Below are 17,465 nucleotides of genomic sequence, written 5' to 3' on the forward strand. Positions count from 1 at the left end.
CCTGGTAATTACCCGGTCCACGCCGTGAATCCAATTACAAGCTGCGCCTCACCAAGAGATGTGCGCATGCGCAGCCGGGCCTGGTAATTACCCGGTCGACGCCGTGAACTCCATTTACCCACTAAAGGAGGGCCCTTACTCTGCGCCATCCGATGACGTCATGAGTATGCGCGCGAGGGGTGGCTACCAGCCTAAGGAAAGCGTGACTACTCCAACCCGCGCCCCTTTGAACAGCAATTACCTTGCCCCTGAAGTTCTATGAGGTGCCAAGGGCACCTCCCCTTGGGCGGGAACCTCCATGGGATGATGCCCGCCCCCTCAGACCTTAAAATAGCTGCTCACCGGTCATGACCACCTTACCGCATGCCTCAAACCTAATAAATACGACGACCTATGGAAGAAAAGAGCTAAAGGACAACTACTCTAACTAATATCACATTAAAATCAACATATCGCTACAAAGGAAAAAAGGTCCTAACACACACACCACAACAAAACATATTATAGCATAGTTCACTAAACAGGGGACAAAAGTCCTAAAAGAAAACAATTATCAAACAAATACTTTAGTCACATAAAGCTCGCTAAAACCAGGCATTGTGCTAACAATAACCCAGCAAAGTATATATACATTGAACTAATACAGCTTCAACCAAGTAGTTCCAGGGATGGTGGGCGGGAAAACAAGAAGCCCCGAGCGCGGGGCACGACACTCTGTGGGGGAGCGTCCAGAGAACAAGAGGGTCTCCTGGGCGCTCCCCGCTTCTTTATTCCCAAGGGGCCAGGTGGGGCGGACACGCCCCCACCCAGCCCCTCCTGCAGCCCGCCCCCCCGACCCGGAAGCCCAAAAATGACATCCGGGTCAAGGGGAGCGCAAACCAATCGGTGGCGAGGCGCGCCTGGAAGGGCACGCCCCTCCACCGAGAAGCACTGAGGAGGGGGACGGTCGCCGCGCCGCCATGCGGGCGGGGGGGCCAAGAGCCCCCCCTTTTCACATGGTCAGCGACTGGCTGCCGCCCCCCTCTCAAATGATCACACCCACTCCAGGACACATGAACACGGAACATGGTTATCTTTGGAAGGCGGGGGGTCGCGGGACCCCCCGGCCGTATTTATTAAGATATAAAATTAAAATTTTAATAGCATGATAAATACTTTATACAAAAATCAGCAGGACATTAGATACAATATTGTCAACAAGCTTGAGAGACTAACCTTAACAGAGACTCTAATACAGGTTGTTTCCTAACCGAAACTAACATCCTCAGCTAGATTTTTGTATACTACATTTCTGGCCATATGGCAAGGTCGCTAACCGGTGTCAGGTCTTACTAGCTGCGCCTCACCTAGAGATGTGCGCATGCGCAGCCGGGCCTGGTAATTACCCGGTCCACGCCGTGAATCCAATTACAAGCTGCGCCTCACCAAGAGATGTGCGCATGCGCAGCCGGGCCTGGTAATTACCCGGTCCACGCCGTGAATCCAATTACAAGCTGCGCCTCACCAAGAGATGTGCGCATGCGCAGCCGGGCCTGGTAATTACCCGGTCCACGCCGTGAACTCCATTTACCCACTAAAGGAGGGCCCTTACTCTGCGCCATCCGGTGACGTCATGAGTATGCGCGCGCGGGGTGGCTACCAGCCTAAGGAAAGCGTGACTACTCCAACCCGCGCCCCTTTGAACAGCAATTACCTTGCCCCTGAAGTTCTATGAGGTGCCAAGGGCACCTCCCCTTGGGCGGGAACCTCCATGGGATGATGCCCGCCCCCTCAGACCTTAAAATAGCTGCTCACCGGTCATGACCTTACCGCCACAGGCCAGCATTGTTAACCGACGATCTGGCCTCCCCCTATTTAAGAATTCACCCAGGAGTGTGTTTACCCAGCATAACCCTCCAACCAGGCCCAGAGATTATTAGACCAAAGGACATTCCCTGACTCGGTTAAATGAACCCCATCCTTCAGGTAGAACCTTTCGCCCCAGATACACCCATGTGGAATTGTCTGCAACCGGGGGGCTCGAAATAGTTTGTCCAACTGAGTGTTGATCCTCTTTACCGAGTGATTCAAAGCCCTGACCGAGTCCCCCCCTCGCCACTGCCAACCAGGAATAAGTTGAGACCACACTACAATGCAACCCGGGCAAGTCTTGGCAACCCACCCTGCCGTGGAGATGATCTCTTCAATCAGGATGCGCCTCCCTAACTTCGCCAGATCATTCTCCCCTACATGGAGTATCACCACCGACGGGGTGGAGGGCTGTTGAGCTAAAAGTCCCTGGAAAAAAAACCCTAAACTGGCTGAGGCACAGGCCCCCCTTCCCAAAGAATGATAGCCAGCCCTTTACGCGCCGCCCTTTCCTGACGGTCTCCTGAAAGAAAAACACGCTCAGCACGCCTCACGTAAGAGTGCCCCACAATCCAGATAACCTTTGTCTTGTGTTCATCCTGTTGCTCGTGCTGTGATGGTGCTGTTCGCTGACGGCCGGTGGTGAGTTCCTCCCCCGCGTCACAGGTTTGAGAAACTGAAAACCAAAACATACCAAGCGTGAGCACCAAATTGTTACAACATGTCAATTCGTACATAACGTTTATAACACTCAGATGTCCATCTCCCGATGCTCTTCACATCCTCAGCTGAGAGACCCCTTAATGCCGCTTCAGTTGCAGCCCCTATCCTAAAGGAGTGGGTGCCAAATTCTCTAGGATCTAACCCTGCCTGTCTGACTGTTAACTCAAGGACTCTCCTAAACTGGAATCTAGTCAATGGTGTCCCATCAGCGTGACACAACAGTGCACCCCCCGCCGTGCCCCCCGCTGTCCGTGGAAAATCTCCACGTGGGAGACTGGGCAGCAAGGGTTGGCCCGGGCCCGGTGGAGCACTATGGTGTGACCCCGAGATTCCTGATCTGTTTTGGACCTCTGAATTGTCACCCACATAGTATCCTCTCTGATGGTAATACTAGACCGCTGCAGGCCACCCAATTTATCCTCTTTTGATCCTGCTACCAGTTCGCTAATCCTAAAGGCCCCATAAAAGGCCAGGGAAAATGCAGCTTTGAACAAGAGGACATCCCACTGTGAGCTACAGACCTGGTGCAATGCCTCCAGTAATGCTGCCAACCGGGCCAATCCAATGGGCCTTCTCGTATCTACAGAGTGTCCCTGCAGCCGGCGCCATCCCCTTAAAGCCTTGCGAACTATAAAGGTATTCGTGGGATCTCGCATGCCCTTAATCTGTGCAAAGAAAGAGACCGCTGCCCTATGCCTGCTTGCCGCTGTCACCGTGCACCCTTCCTTGTGCATCCATTCTAAATAGGCCTCAAAACTGGCCTCCTGTGCCCCCTTAACTGCCCATTCCTGACCCAAGAAATTACAGTAAGACAAAAACGCCCCTTCGTATGCTGTCCTGGTCCTGGGGGCTAAGCTAGCAACCACGAGGTCCTGTAATCTGGGGCACCAATCTGCCAAAGAACTGCCGGGAAGTGTGTTGGCGAGGGGTCTGCTGCAGGAAGATGTTCCCTGAAGACCTGCATTTTAAAACGAGAAAGGGAATCGGCTGCATTGTTGAGGATGCCAGGCACATGCTTGGCTCTGAAAACTACATTCCACTTCAAGCATTGCAGCACAATCTCTTTTATCAGGCGTATATAAACGGACAGCGAGCCCCCTGTTGGTTTATACATTCCACCACTGTCATGTTATCCGACCAGAACACCACTGATTGGTTACATAGATGTTCTGCCCAGACCTTCAATGCCACCCATATCGGGAAAAGTTCCAAGAAGCCAATGTTGGTGCAAGGAAACCTTGTTTTTACATAGGCATTGGCGCAGAGCTGCCTTAAACTTAGACACCTTGTCCTTGGGTAACCTGAAGCATCCCTCAACGGAGTCAATTTCGATGCCAAGGAATTCCAGGCAGGTGGCCGGCCCAACCGTCTTCCCTGGTGCCAGCGGGACCCCAAAAGCACGCATGAGCACGCAAAATTCCTGCAATGCCCAAGCACACTCCTGAGAGTCCGCCGCCCCCAAGAAAAGGAAGTCATCCAAGTAATGCATGACCTGTTGGTGGCCAGTGACCTGTCTCATAGCCCATTCTAGGAATGAGCTAAATGTCTCAAAGTATGCACATGATATGGAGCAGCCCATAGGCATACATTTGTCCATGTAAAACTTGCCATCAAAAGTGAAACCTAAGAGGTGGTGATCTAGGGGATGTACAGGGAGAAGGCGGAACGCAGATTCTATGTCAGACTTTGCCATTAATGCACCTGTACCCAGAGCACGCAGTAAATCAACCGCCTGATCAAATGAGGCATATTTGACACTACAAATCCCCTCATCAATCGCATCATTCAAGGACGTCCCCCTCGGGCCGATAGGTTGTGGATCAGTCTAAATTGGCCCCTCTCCTTCTTGGGTACTACCCCCAGAGAAGAACACACAAAATTGGGAACAGGCACCTCTTGGAAGGGGCCTGCTATCCTGCCCAGGGACAATTCTTTGGAAATCTTAGCGGCCACCACCTCTGGATTCTGTGTTACTGAAAGTTGATTCTTGCAGTGTGGGCTACCTGTGTAACCCATTGCTGGGATCCTAAAACCTTGAGAAAAACCTGTGGAATTTTAGTTTGCAATCTAAACATCATCTGCGCCAGCTTGTCATCCACGTACGACATGCACAGCAGCCATTTTAGGTATCATGGTCTCCCTGTCCACGATCGATCGCCAGCGCGCCCCTCTGACCCAGCAAGCATCCTCCGCGCACCCTGGCTCCCCTCCCTCCTCCTCATGAGCATAACCCTTCTGCATGACCCTGTCCTTGGGAGTCACACCAGCGCCTGACCAGCAGCTCCTCTCTTCCTATGAATGCCCCTCTGTTGATAAAACCTTCCCTCAGCTCGATTGTCCACGCGGCATGAATACCACTCCTTTGATGACCCCTTCCCCCGTGTCCAGCTGTCCACACAGGTCTGAGGCCATCGCCTAAGCCGGCAGATATCATTTACTGCCCCTTATTGCACGAGGTCGCTCTCCTTCAAAGGACCCTCTATTGATCCAGGCCTCCCCACCCCCTGTGATTTGATCAGGCGCACACATCCTAAGACTCGACGGAACACTCAGCTGCGTGATGACCCCCTCCTCTTATCAGCAGGTTGAGGACCTCTATTGTGGGGATACATGGGGGTGGGATTGACACGAGAATTACAGGGATGTCTTTTCCTTTATGTCACAATGTTCTGATTGTAATAAAGAAAGGTCACATGCCATAAACCAGTGTATAAGAGGCCAGGCCTCCGAGAGGCTGTTAGAGCACCTCGAGACGATACCTTGTTGTCTGATCTGATGTGTTCTGCTCCGTCGGAATAAACCTTCTGTTTCCTGCCTTCTGGTCTCCGGCGCCTGCCTCATTGCTTGGTAAATTTGAATGGTACAAGGGCGGTTAGCGCCGGGCAAATCTCGAGAAAGGTTCTAGCCCTACCTTTTTCAACAATTGGCGTCCCAAAGCGTGGGGCCCATCAGCGACACGTGGATCCAGTGGGAGAGGTCCCGATGACAGAGTGAACGACTGCAACGATCGGGAAGAGCTCGTGTCCGATAGACGCTCGTCTGACAGCCGATCATCCGACCTTCACTAGTTCTGAACAGACCTCTCTCGAGTGATCTACGGTCCTGACTGGGAACCATCAGGAGTGCCACGGGCATCACGAAGGAGAGAGGACGATCGGGCGCTGGATCCAGAGGACAGGAAACCGTCCATGCGGTCCGGGTAAGGTCGTGTAAACACGACGAATTGAGAAAAGATTGTTTTGTTTGGATAATACTAGTATTACGCTTTGTTGAAACCTCTGGAGATTCACTGTCTGCAAACGGAGAAAACAACAGGCTCTCTCTTTGCAAACAGTGAAGGATAGGTAACGCAGACTTTTGTCCCCGTTGTAATCCGTCGTGCCTATCTTCCTCCCCCACTGTTTCCCGAACTGTCGTTCGTGGATTATTGTCTGGAGATTCTTTTTCTGCAAACAGGGAAGAACAAGGTCTCTCTTTGCAGGGAGAGAAAGAGTAGGTAACGATAACTTTTCGTGCCCACTTATTCTCCCCACTGATTGTTTTGATTGACCGATTGTTCGGTATTGGTTCGTTTGAGGTATTCACCGCCGGCAAACAACGGAGAATAGAAATATTCTGTCTAGTCTTTGCCCGCCGTGATAAGATAGGTAGTGCAGACTTTTGTCCCCGTTGTAATCCGTCATGCCTATCTTCTCCCCACTGGTTGGTAGCCTGTTTAGCCCGGACCGCTTATTAGAGATGAACCATCCAGCTCCACTGGAGGGCACCCCTAATAAGGACATGTTCACTAAGTATGGACTAGTCGCTATAGCTTACACTAACCTATGGCATAAATATACAAGAAAGAACCCTGAAAGTCAGTGGCCACTGATAGGTTCCTTTAATAAAAATAAAATAAAAACATTAGAAATAGCGCTCCAGAAGAATAAGACCACGCCCACTATGCTCGACAGTATCGGCATGTGGCGCAAAGAAACGGAACAACGAAAGAAAAGAGAAGAAGCAAAAATAGGAAAAGAATTACGAAAGGCAGCTCACCTGGCCGCAAAGCAACTAGAAGAGGAAATAAAAGAAAGAAAGGAAGCTACACAAAACCAAGAATCAGGGTCGACAGGCCAATGTCCTGTTAGGACCCCCTCTGCGCTCTACCCTGAATTGCCCTCCAAACAACGGGCAAACGATGAGTTACTGCTAGGTCCCCCAATCATCTACATGCCCCCTCCATATGCTCCCAGCCAACAAAACCTGCAAGCCCCGAGTGTGAGTGAAAGTGACCCTAGCGCTAGTGCACCAGCCCTCACGGCCTCTGCGCCAGCCACATTAACAACTTCGTCAGGCGATCCCGAGGCTAGCAAACAATCATCAGCCAGGCTAAATAGGTTGAGCAAAGATGAGCGGGATGGGATCGACAAAATAGCAAAGACTTTAGTAGAACGAAGGGAGAGCGAAGATTATACAATGAGTGTATATAATTCACATGCCGACAGCCACAGACGGCATTTCATCTTGCGATTCAGCTACTACACCCTGAACGCATATGAAGATAGGTATCAAAGTAAGGGTCCCGCTAAACTAACAACGCTGTATAGGAAGATTGATGTTGGAGATGGGACTGAACGTGAGGCGACGGAGCTCTTCATGCAGATGCTTGAGGTCTTCCGCCACCTCACGGAACAAAAACCAGAAGCCAAGGTTACAGTCCCTGAAACAACCTCGGTACTAGCCAATACTATGATGCCTATCAGAGAAGCGGCCCCTTACTGGATCCCGCCACGGGGCCAGGGAACGAGCGATGATATTAATAATGAAAATGCAAAAGGGAGGGTTGTGTACAATTGGGTTTACCAACCATGGGACCGACAGGATATCCTAACCTTCAAACAAACCCTGCCCGATTTACGAAAGAACCCGACGGCATTTTATACCGAATTAGGCACAGCCTTGGGTTCGACAATAATGACTTTAGCGGACATTGACTTGTTCTTTGGGTTATGCCTGCCAGCTGACGTGTGGAAGCAAATCCGGAAGGCTGACCACACGGATCTGTTTGGACATACCTGGGACCAACTCGGTAAACTAGATAGACAGCGAGAGCCAGGAAGGAAACCAGTGAAGGACATACTGGAACTCCCAGACAAACTAGTCCAGAAATTAAAGACACTGATCCCAGAAAGAAAGGTAGATTGGTCGATAGTCACGGCCTGTCGACAGAAACCCCAGGAAGATGTGTCAGAATACTTCTCCCGATTCGAGACAGTGTTCTCCGACTACAGTGGCCAAGACATGACCACCGCAACCGGACAGCACCTGTTTGTACAAAATTACGTAAAGGGCCTAACACAAGAAGTCTCCCAAAAGCTACAGACGAGCGAGAGTAGTTGGGGGGCCTCCAAACCCGCAGCTATCCTTCAGATGGCTCAGTATTACGAGCACCAAAAGAATGAGAATGATAGGGCGTCCGAGAAAAAGAAGAAAGATTTAAAGGAAAGGGTAATGATAGCCCAGATACAGGGTATAGCGGTAGGACGGGAACACCAAAGGGGGAACTACCAATCAACCACCCCCAGAGATCTACCTCCTAAGGATCACACCCCAGCACCCCACACTGGACGTAGAGACATTAGCAATGACCAATGCGCCTTCTGCAAAGGGTTCGGCCATTGGAAATCCCAGTGTCCGGTTCTGCTAGAGATGAATAGAAATAGGGATTCCAGGGATGTAGCAGGTGGTCCGAGGAATAGAGTACAGGGACGAGGGAACCCCAACGACACCAACAATGACAGATCAGGGAGACTGAACACATTTGACCGTCCCCGACAGAACCAATATCAGCTATCCGAAGGTGACAATGCCCCCGATTTTGCATAGGACTGCCAGGGGCAAGGGAGGGATCCAGTCGAGCTCTGTGTTGACCAGCAAGGTCCTTATGTCACCGCTAAGGTCCTGGGTACAGAGTCTCCATTCTTGGTAGACACTGGGGCGACACGTAGTGTGTTATCAAAACGACTGATTCCAAGGGCACCCTTGTCTGGCTCACACATAACGTCGATAGGTTTCGATGGAACGCCCTCCACTAACCCCCTGTCCGTACCTATTACCTTTGACCTAGAAAACAACACCACTGACGCGACATTTCTACTCTCCTCCAACTCCCCTGACGCCATTATGGGCATTGACTTACTGAAACATTTTCGAGCTACCATTAGGTGTTCCCCAGATGGAATACGAGTCATCCTGTACGACAACCCAGACATGCCCAGATCCCGTTCCCCACGACACATGTGCTCCATAACTGACGCTGACCTGTCCCTGCTTGACACCCTACCTCCGTACCTGTGGGCCAAAAATGACTCTGATGTGGGGCGAATGATGATTGATCCTATTCACATAACTGTACGACAGGACGCTATGCTCCCGAAACTCCCGCAATATCGGATATCGCCAGAGGGTGAGAAGGCACTGGTAGCGATCATTCAGTCTCTGGTAGATGCAGGAGTGGTTGAAGAGGTGGTTAGCAACGTCTGCAACAGCCCAATCCTACCTATTGTTAAGAAGCAAGGTGAAGGAGATGAGAAAGCGTACCGCTTCATCATCGACTTGCGAGAGATTAACAAAGTGGTTGTACCCCAATATCCTGTAGTCTCCGATATCACCACCATTCTGACCCTCATCCCGTCCACTGCCACCACCTTCACTGTTATCGACCTTAAGAACGCGTTTTTCTCTATCCCCATTCATCCAGACAGCCGTTATCTCTTCGGCTTCACTTTAAAATCCCGCTCGTACCAATTTTGTGGAGCTCCCCAGGGGTACACTGAGAGTCCCAGCATTTACAGCCAGGCCCTCAAAAGACAGCTGGATGCCTTCCAACTACCAGAGGGAGTGGTGTTGATCCAATATGTCGATGATATCCTTTTGGCGGCCGACACCACCCCGCTTGCAACGACAGCCACCGTCCAACTCCTACACTTTCTTGCAGAAAATGGCCATAAAGTCTCCAAAAAGAAGTTACAGTTCTGCCAGCCACAAGTGACTTACCTAGGCCATCTTCTGTCCAAAGAAGGGAGGAAACTTACACCCGACCGAATCCAAACCATCCTAGACACCCCCATCCCAAAAACACAAAAGCAGGTCCGCTCTTTGGTTGGCCTAACCTCTTTTTGCAGACAGTGGTTGCCTAATTACAGTCTCATTGTGAAACCATTACTTGCCCTGCTGACCAAAGATGTCCCCTCCCCGCTTCCTTGGACCACTGAGTGTCAAGCCTCCTTTAAGGAATTACGGGATGCACTCTGCTCAGCACCCGTCCTCGGAACGCCGGATTACTCCAAATCCTTCTCCCTCTTCACCCACGAAAGGGAAGGATGCGCATTGTCTGTCCTAACTCAATCGATTGGTCCTAAGCAGCGCCCTTGTGCCTACTTCTCCGCCACTCTTGATCCTGTAGCCAGAGCTTTGCCTGCCTGCCTTCGAGCGGTAGCTGCCGCTGCTGTCTCTATCCGCCAGAGCGAAGGAATCGTACTTTCAAACTCCCTCACAGTATTAGTACCCCATGCAGTCGACACCCTTTTGAACCAGACAAAGACCCAACACCTGACTAGCGCACGACTGACAGGGTACGAGTTGACTCTGCTTGCACCCCACATCACACTAAAGAGATGCACGACTTTGAATCCTGCCACATTGTTACCCCTGCCTGAAAATGACCCCGACGTGCCTCCCATACACGACTGTGTGACCCTCACAGACGAACAAACTAGGAGTAGGGTTGACCTCCGAGACACTGCTTTTCCTGACCCCGATGGAGAGCTATGGGTAGACGGCTCATGCATCAAACTCCCAGATGGCACCACTTCAGCTGCCTATGCAGTAACGACAGCCCGAACAGTAGTTGAGACAGCCTGCATCACACAACGATCTGCCCAGGCAGCAGAGCTGATAGCCCTCACCCGAGCATGCATCATAGCCGCAGGGACCACCGCGAACGTATATACGGACAGCCAGTATGCCTTCGGAGTGGTCCACCATTTTGGACTCCTGTGGAGGGAGAGGGGATTCCTGACGTCCCACGGCATCCCCAATCCTCCACGGAGATCTAGTTTCCGCTCTGATTGAAGCAGTTCTCCTCCCCAAACGATTAGCGGTGATCAAATGTCAGGCACACAAAAGGGTAACAGACTTAGTCGGACAAGGGAATGCATTGGCCGACATCACTGCACGAACCACAGCTGAGAATAGGACGGCAACACACATGTATGTGACCAGGTCGCAAGCAGAGAGATGGACTGACGCAAGGGAAATGATCAGAGACATCCAGTCGGCCAGCACTCCTCACGAACTGACTAAGTGGGCAGGGGTGGGTTTGAAGGACGAAGAGGGCTGCTGGCGAAAAAAAGATGCAAACAGATGGTTGCTACCCGACTCATACCTGATTCCCATACTGACAATGGCACACTCCCCCGCACACATAGGATCTGCACCCATGATCGAACTCATTTCCAAAGTCTGGTACAACGACAAAATCCCTGACTCAGCCAGACGCCTAGTTCAGCAGTGCCTCATCTGTCTGCAACACAACCCCGGGAAAGGAACTGTGGTACCCCGGGGAGGGTTTGGGACCCCCAATCATCCCTTTGAGGTCCTTCAGATGGACTACATCCAACTAGAGAGATGCCAAAACCTGAAGTGTGTACTAGTCATCGTATGTGCCTTCAGCAAATGGGTAGAGGCCTATCCAACCCGTGACAACACTGCCATGACTACTGCCAAAGTACTACTGAAAGAATTCTTCCCTCGCTATGGCCTTTGTCGAATTTTATGGAGCGACAATGGCCCCCACTTCATAGCTGAGGTTATCCAACTAATCCTAAAGGGGTTGGGGGTGAAGCAAAGGTTTCATGCGGTCTTCCACCCCCAATCCGCCGGTCTAGTGGAACGCCATAATGCCACACTGAAGCTGAAATTGTCAAAAATAGTGGCCACCACTGGACTTAACTGGCCGGATGCCCTCCCACTGGCCTTGTTATCGATGCGCTCCACTCCCACCAAGCACCATTTGACCCCCTACGAGGTCGTGTTTGGGCGACCGATGAATCTCTGGACTGCTCCCAAACCGACCTCCATTCATGACGTCCCAGACGTCCTACTGTCTGATTATTTGTGCAAGTTAACTAAAACGTTGTCTGTCATTCATCAACAGGTGCAGCAGGCCATCCCCGATGCTTCCAGGGGCCCCGGCCATGACATCCAACCGGGAGATTTCGTGTTGATACGAAATTTCCAGCGGACCAAGAGTCTGGAGCCGCGGTGGACGGGCCCCTGGCAAGTGCTGATTACCACCCGAACGGCGCTTCGAGTGGAGGGGAAGAAGCACTGGCTGCACGCGCATCATTGCCAGAAGGTCTCTGCGAACCTGGCTACGACAGAAAACGTCAACACCCAAGAAGAGCTCCTGAGCAAAGACCGACCGATATTGGACTGTTATCCCGATACTGAGGCACTCGAACTTGCAAAATTCTCTGATCCCACTGTGCCATCCAGAGAAGGGTATTTCCTGCGTCGAAAGGAGGGAGTTTCGGCTAAGTAGGCCACGGACTAAGTTAAATCTCAGAACGGTGACCTAAACACAATCAAGGGTTACCGGGAGAGAAGCTAAACGAAGTCTGTGGTTCTGCCCACTACCGAGCCCCTTGAAGGTGATGGAAGCGCCAGATAAGAAGATGATGGAAGCAACAGGAAATACCCAGTATAGAAATCCAAAAACTGACAACTTGCACAAATCAAAGACAATCGCACTCTTCATTGTCTTCCTCTTCTGCCTCCTTCTCATGACCTCCTTCTGGATTCTGGAGGAAAGCACACCGGCTCATGAGGCATTGCTACCTACTGCACAGCCAACACCCCTGAAAGAGCATCACCTAATCTCTCTGTCGCCCCAGCTCCAAGAAAGGCGCAGGGAATTCTGGAACAATTCCTTCGTGCAACTGTTGCACCAACACAACCTTGCTGCAAATGCTACGAACTGCTGGATCTGCGGGTTGCTCCCGCATGCCACAGGACACTCCATCCCCTTCATCCCTTCTCCTTTCTCAGTTCACGGCTCTTGCCTCGCCTGGTTGATCCTCATGCAAGAGAGCCACAAGGACAACGCCACCTCCAGCCGGACAGTGTCACACTTCTACTCTGGGTTCTGGCTGAACAAAACCGGAAAGACCCCTGCTGCCCTGTGTCCTGCGCTCGCAGGCGCCACCTTCCTCAAAGACATTCCAGCCAAAGAACGAGTCGAAGTGCAGGTGCTCCACAATCCAGCCAGAACCACCTTCTCTCATCTGCAAAAACAAACTACTGCCACCCTGACTGTGGCTCTGTCTGTAATCAATGTCACTGGCCTTGTGTGCCTCGAAGGCCAGGGAACGCAGCTGGTGGGTCACAGTTCCTGCCGAATCACCAGAACACTGGACTCAGTTGACCCCCCTTCTTTCGTTGCTTCTCCGAATATGTACTTTGTGTGTGGCACCAAAGCTTACACCTGGCTCCCGAGAGGTTGGAAAGGCGCCTGTTACATTGCCTTCGTTCTTCCACCCACGTATGTAGCCCCTGCCAACCACCACCGGCAGAGGCGTGCAGACGACATTGGACAAGCCGACTCCACCGGAGCACAGTTCCTTGATGCAGCCAAGGGACTTGTTCCCCTGTGGGGCCCAATGGCAAACAGCCGTGCTATCCGACACCTGACCCAGGCCGTAGAAACAACGATCAACATCACGGCTGGCATCCTTGCCAACAACACTGCGGAGCTTCAGGCGGTCCGCCTTGTGACCCTTCAAAATCGTCTTGTCCTAGACGTGGTCCTAGCCGACCGAGGAGGAGCATGCCGCATCATCGGATCCAGCTGCTGCACCTACGTGCCAGACAACTCGCCTTCAGTCTACAAAGCCATTGAACACCTCCACAGACTTTCCTCAGAGGTTCACCAAGAACAGGAAGGATGGTCGCTTGGGAGCTGGTTTTGGGACGCTTTGAAGAACTGGGGTTGGAAGTTGTTTTCCTTCGTGCTGATACCTGTTGTAATATTATGTGGGTGTTGCTTAGGTATCCAATGTCTGCCCCCTTTGTGCGGCCTTGTTTCTAACTGTATGTGCCCAAAGACTTTGGACTTCCGAAATGAGCACATGAGCCCCCTCTATGAAGTAGAAATACGTGGCCTTATGGGGATAAATCCAAACTGACAAGTTGGCGAGACATGTTAAAAGGGAGGACTGTGGAATTTTAGTTTGCAATCTAAACATCATCTGCGCCAGCTTGTCATCCACGTACGACATGCACAGCAGCCATTTTAGGTATCATGGTCTCCCTGTCCACGATCGATCGCCAGCGCGCCCCTCTGACCCAGCAAGCATCCTCCGCGCACCCTGGCTCCCCTCCCTCCTCCTCATGAGCATAACCCTTCTGCATGACCCTGTCCTTGGGAGTCACACCAGCGCCTGACCAGCACCTCCTCTCTTCCTATGAATGCCCCTCTGTTGATAAAACCTTCCCTCAGCTCGATTGTCCACACGGCATGAATACCACTCCTTTGATGACCCCTTCCCCCGTGTCCAGCTGTCCACACAGGTCTGAGGCCATCGCCTAAGCCGGCAGATATCATTTACTGCCCCTTATTGCACGAGGTCGCTCTCCTTCAAAGGACCCTCTATTGATCCAGGCCTCCCCACCCCCTGTGATTTGATCAGGCGCACACATCCTAAGACTCGACGGAACACTCAGCTGCGTGATGACCCCCTCCTCTTATCAGCAGGTTGAGGACCTCTATTGTGGGGATACATGGGGGTGGGATTGACACGAGAATTACAGGGATGTCTTTTCCTTTATGTCACAATGTTCTGATTGTAATAAAGAAAGGTCACATGCCATAAACCAGTGTATAAGAGGCCAGGCCTCCGAGAGGCTGTTAGAGCACCTCGAGACGATACCTTGTTGTCTGATCTGATGTGTTCTGCTCCGTCGGAATAAACCTTCTGTTTCCTGCCTTCTGGTCTCCGGCGCCTGCCTCATTGCTTGGTAAATTTGAATGGTACAAGGGCGGTTAGCGCCGGGCAAATCTCGAGAAAGGTTCTAGCCCTACCTTTTTCAACAAACCTTCCTGCAGTAGAGTGGCCGCTGTGCGATCAGGGTATCTATTCAACCAGGGGATCATTGCAAAAACGTCTACTGGCGTTGGAGGGGCCAGCTGGACTGAGTTACTCAGGCTTCCCCCTTCCCCTGTGACCGTGGTTACCTTGCTTGTTCCTACACTTTGTCTCGGGGTGGGACGGGTGACCACAGATTAAACACGCATGTCTAAATTTACAGGTGCCCTGGGGCCTTGAGCAGGAGCGCTTATTAAAGTCCCAACACACCCCTTTTCTCTCTGACCCCCCCCCCTTATTCTTCCCGGGGACCTCATTCCCCTGGTGTGACCGAAAGGGCTGTTGGGGCCTGGCGGAGAACACCCTGGCAGCACTGGTAGACTGTGTAGGGGCCGTGTCCCCTGAGATCTGCTGGTGCCATGACAAGGAATCCACCCTGTCCCACGCTAATGATGCATCAAACTCTTTGGCCTTCCTAAAATTAATATCATACTCCTTCCAGGCATCGCCGGCATACTGATCGCTCCACCTCACAATCCTACTCATGTAGCAAGACATAGCTGCCTGGATATTTGGGGGCCGTTCGGCCGTAATCGCGGAAAGAACGGCAAAGGCCCTGATCCAATTCTTCAAAGTTTCCTCTACCTTGAACCTGGAGAATTGTGCCCTCCATTCACTTGGATGCATCCATTCCTTCATTAACTTAGCCTGTTCCATCTCCCTATTGTCTAACAACAAGGAATAAATGTATACATACTTCCCCGCCCAAATCATTTCCTTCACTGCCTGAGACACATGTTGCCCCAAGTTTTCACTCCTGGATGGCACTATGCCGTCCCCCAAAAGGGGCAGCGCCACCTCCTTACCATTCACGGGCGCCTGTGTTGGTGGCACACTATCTCCACTTGGCTGGGCTGGACTGGAACCTGTAAGTGAAGAAGATATGGGCACCGCAATACTATCAGCCGCTGTTGCAGCCTTAATTTTTTCTACCAGTTTAACTGCTTCAGCCGCATGGTCGGCTGAGGGAAGACACACACCCCCTTTTCGTAGCCAAGGCAATAATGCCGCTATCTGTGACTCCAACTCAACTGGGACTGGGTCCGGGTTACCAGCTGGCACATCCGGAACCCCAGGGGTAGTGTCTGAAGGACCTGGCGCATTAGGCAAGGGGGCAGGTGATGGTAGCCCACTCGGGCCTGGTACCGGCCCCACGGGCGCAGGAGGAGTAGGTGCTGCGGGAAGGGCTGGTGCTGCAGGGGCCACCGGTGACACGGGCGCCGGGATTGCCGGCGGAGGTGTAAGGGGAACTGGTACCGCGGGTACAGGCACCGGTACTAAGGGTACAGGGGCAGGGGCATTGTACCGCGGTTTTTTGGCCTTGGATTTCTTAGGTGGGGTAACAAAATCCCCCCTCGGCAAGGGTGCCGTTCTCTCCCGCACTGTCCTGCCCGATGGGCCTGGGGGGTCAGGAAACCTCTCATTCATGCGAGCTTCTAGATCGTCCATCTTTCCCAACTTCTTGTTAATTTGAGCCATTTCCCTCATCATGGCATGCATCATCGCCTCCATGCTAGCCCCCCTTTTTCCACCCCTTGGCCCCGGCATGGTTCGCACGCCACAGACCTACACTCCTAATATCGTCTGACCGTGCGCTTTGTACCTTCACAAGCTGGAGGATGTACAGGGGGCTGTAAGCACCATGCAACGGCAACCGCAACGCCCCGGCTTATCCGGTTTGTCAGGGGTGAGTAAACCTAGCGTAGACCCACCCGGCGGCAACCAGAAGCTATGGAATGCTAGCCCCCCGCTCTCCTCTTACCGATAAATCCTGCGTGTAGCCCGCCGGTATTGGATCAGCAACGTCTTACGTCCCGTGCTGTGAGCGAAGTGCAGCAGTATTGTTGTTAATAGCCTGGAATAGAAGATAATATCAATACCGTGGAATAAAATGCATGAGCAGAGTTAAAACAGACAGGTTGACTTATTGGAGGCCTGAACCCCCCTATTAACCACCCACGAGGCTGCCTTCAATTTGACGCTATAAAGTTATAGCTTTGAATAAGCCACCCCTCTCTTGTTATTTAAAACACCGAATTGTAGCATCCCCAAATTGCACAATAAACTTCACTTAAGCCGAGAACAGATTGTATTTAAATAAATTAACAATTTTCTGTAAAATGAGTTCATCGCACAGTAAAAACAACGAAAATTGCCCAATCTCCCCTACAGGTCTCCCATCCAGGCCCTGCCCTGGTCGACCCTGCTTCGCTTCCTCCCGTTGCAGCTGTACTAAACACAGCCCGCCTAACTCCGTATGATTGTGGCCCTGGGCGCGGAGAAAACAAAAGCGTTACTGAGGCACCTTTGAACCTGCACGGTAACCTTCCCGCGCTGTTTGTGTGGCGGGAAATCTCACTGCCCTAGAACGAGAAACCGTTCGAATGCCGGTACCGCCTGGATCCGCGTGTGTACACAAAGGGACCTGCACGCCTTTAAATTAGACTTGCCGGCTGACACACGGATCTCCGATGCGGCGCTCCCCCCCCCCCCCGAAAAATACCTTTTGGCCGGGACCGACCGCGATACACTCTAACCCGCTCTCCAGCCGCTCCGTAACCTGGCAACCTGGTCGACTCGCGATGCTGTCAATATGCCGAACCTCAAGCACTCGTCTCACTCGGCAGTCCTGGAACTCCGGTACCTCGAAGCCTGGAAAACAAACCGAATCGATTAAGAAAAACAAGAAGCCCCGAGTGCGGGGCA

General features: G+C 52.0%; 1 protein-coding gene across 1 annotated transcript; it reads right to left on the reverse strand.

Moving 5' to 3' along the window:
- Nucleotides 1–14,810: 14,810 nt before the first annotated feature.
- Nucleotides 14,811–16,271, reverse strand: LOC147707859 (uncharacterized). Its single transcript, XM_086925683.1, has one exon. The coding sequence runs from the start codon at nt 16,269–16,271 to the stop codon at nt 14,811–14,813; it is 1,461 nt and encodes a 486-aa protein (XP_086781809.1).
- Nucleotides 16,272–17,465: the final 1,194 nt, after the last annotated feature.

This window comes from Lissotriton vulgaris, chromosome 6 (assembly GCF_964263255.1).
Source record: "Lissotriton vulgaris chromosome 6, aLisVul1.2, whole genome shotgun sequence".
NCBI classification, from domain to species: Eukaryota; Metazoa; Chordata; class Amphibia; order Caudata; family Salamandridae; genus Lissotriton; species Lissotriton vulgaris.

What these genes read in the sequence shown, in the direction of transcription:
- LOC147707859 (XM_086925683.1), bottom strand. Translation starts at nt 16,271, where the DNA reads ATGGAGGCGATGATGCATGCCATGATGAGGGAAATGGCTCAAATTAAC.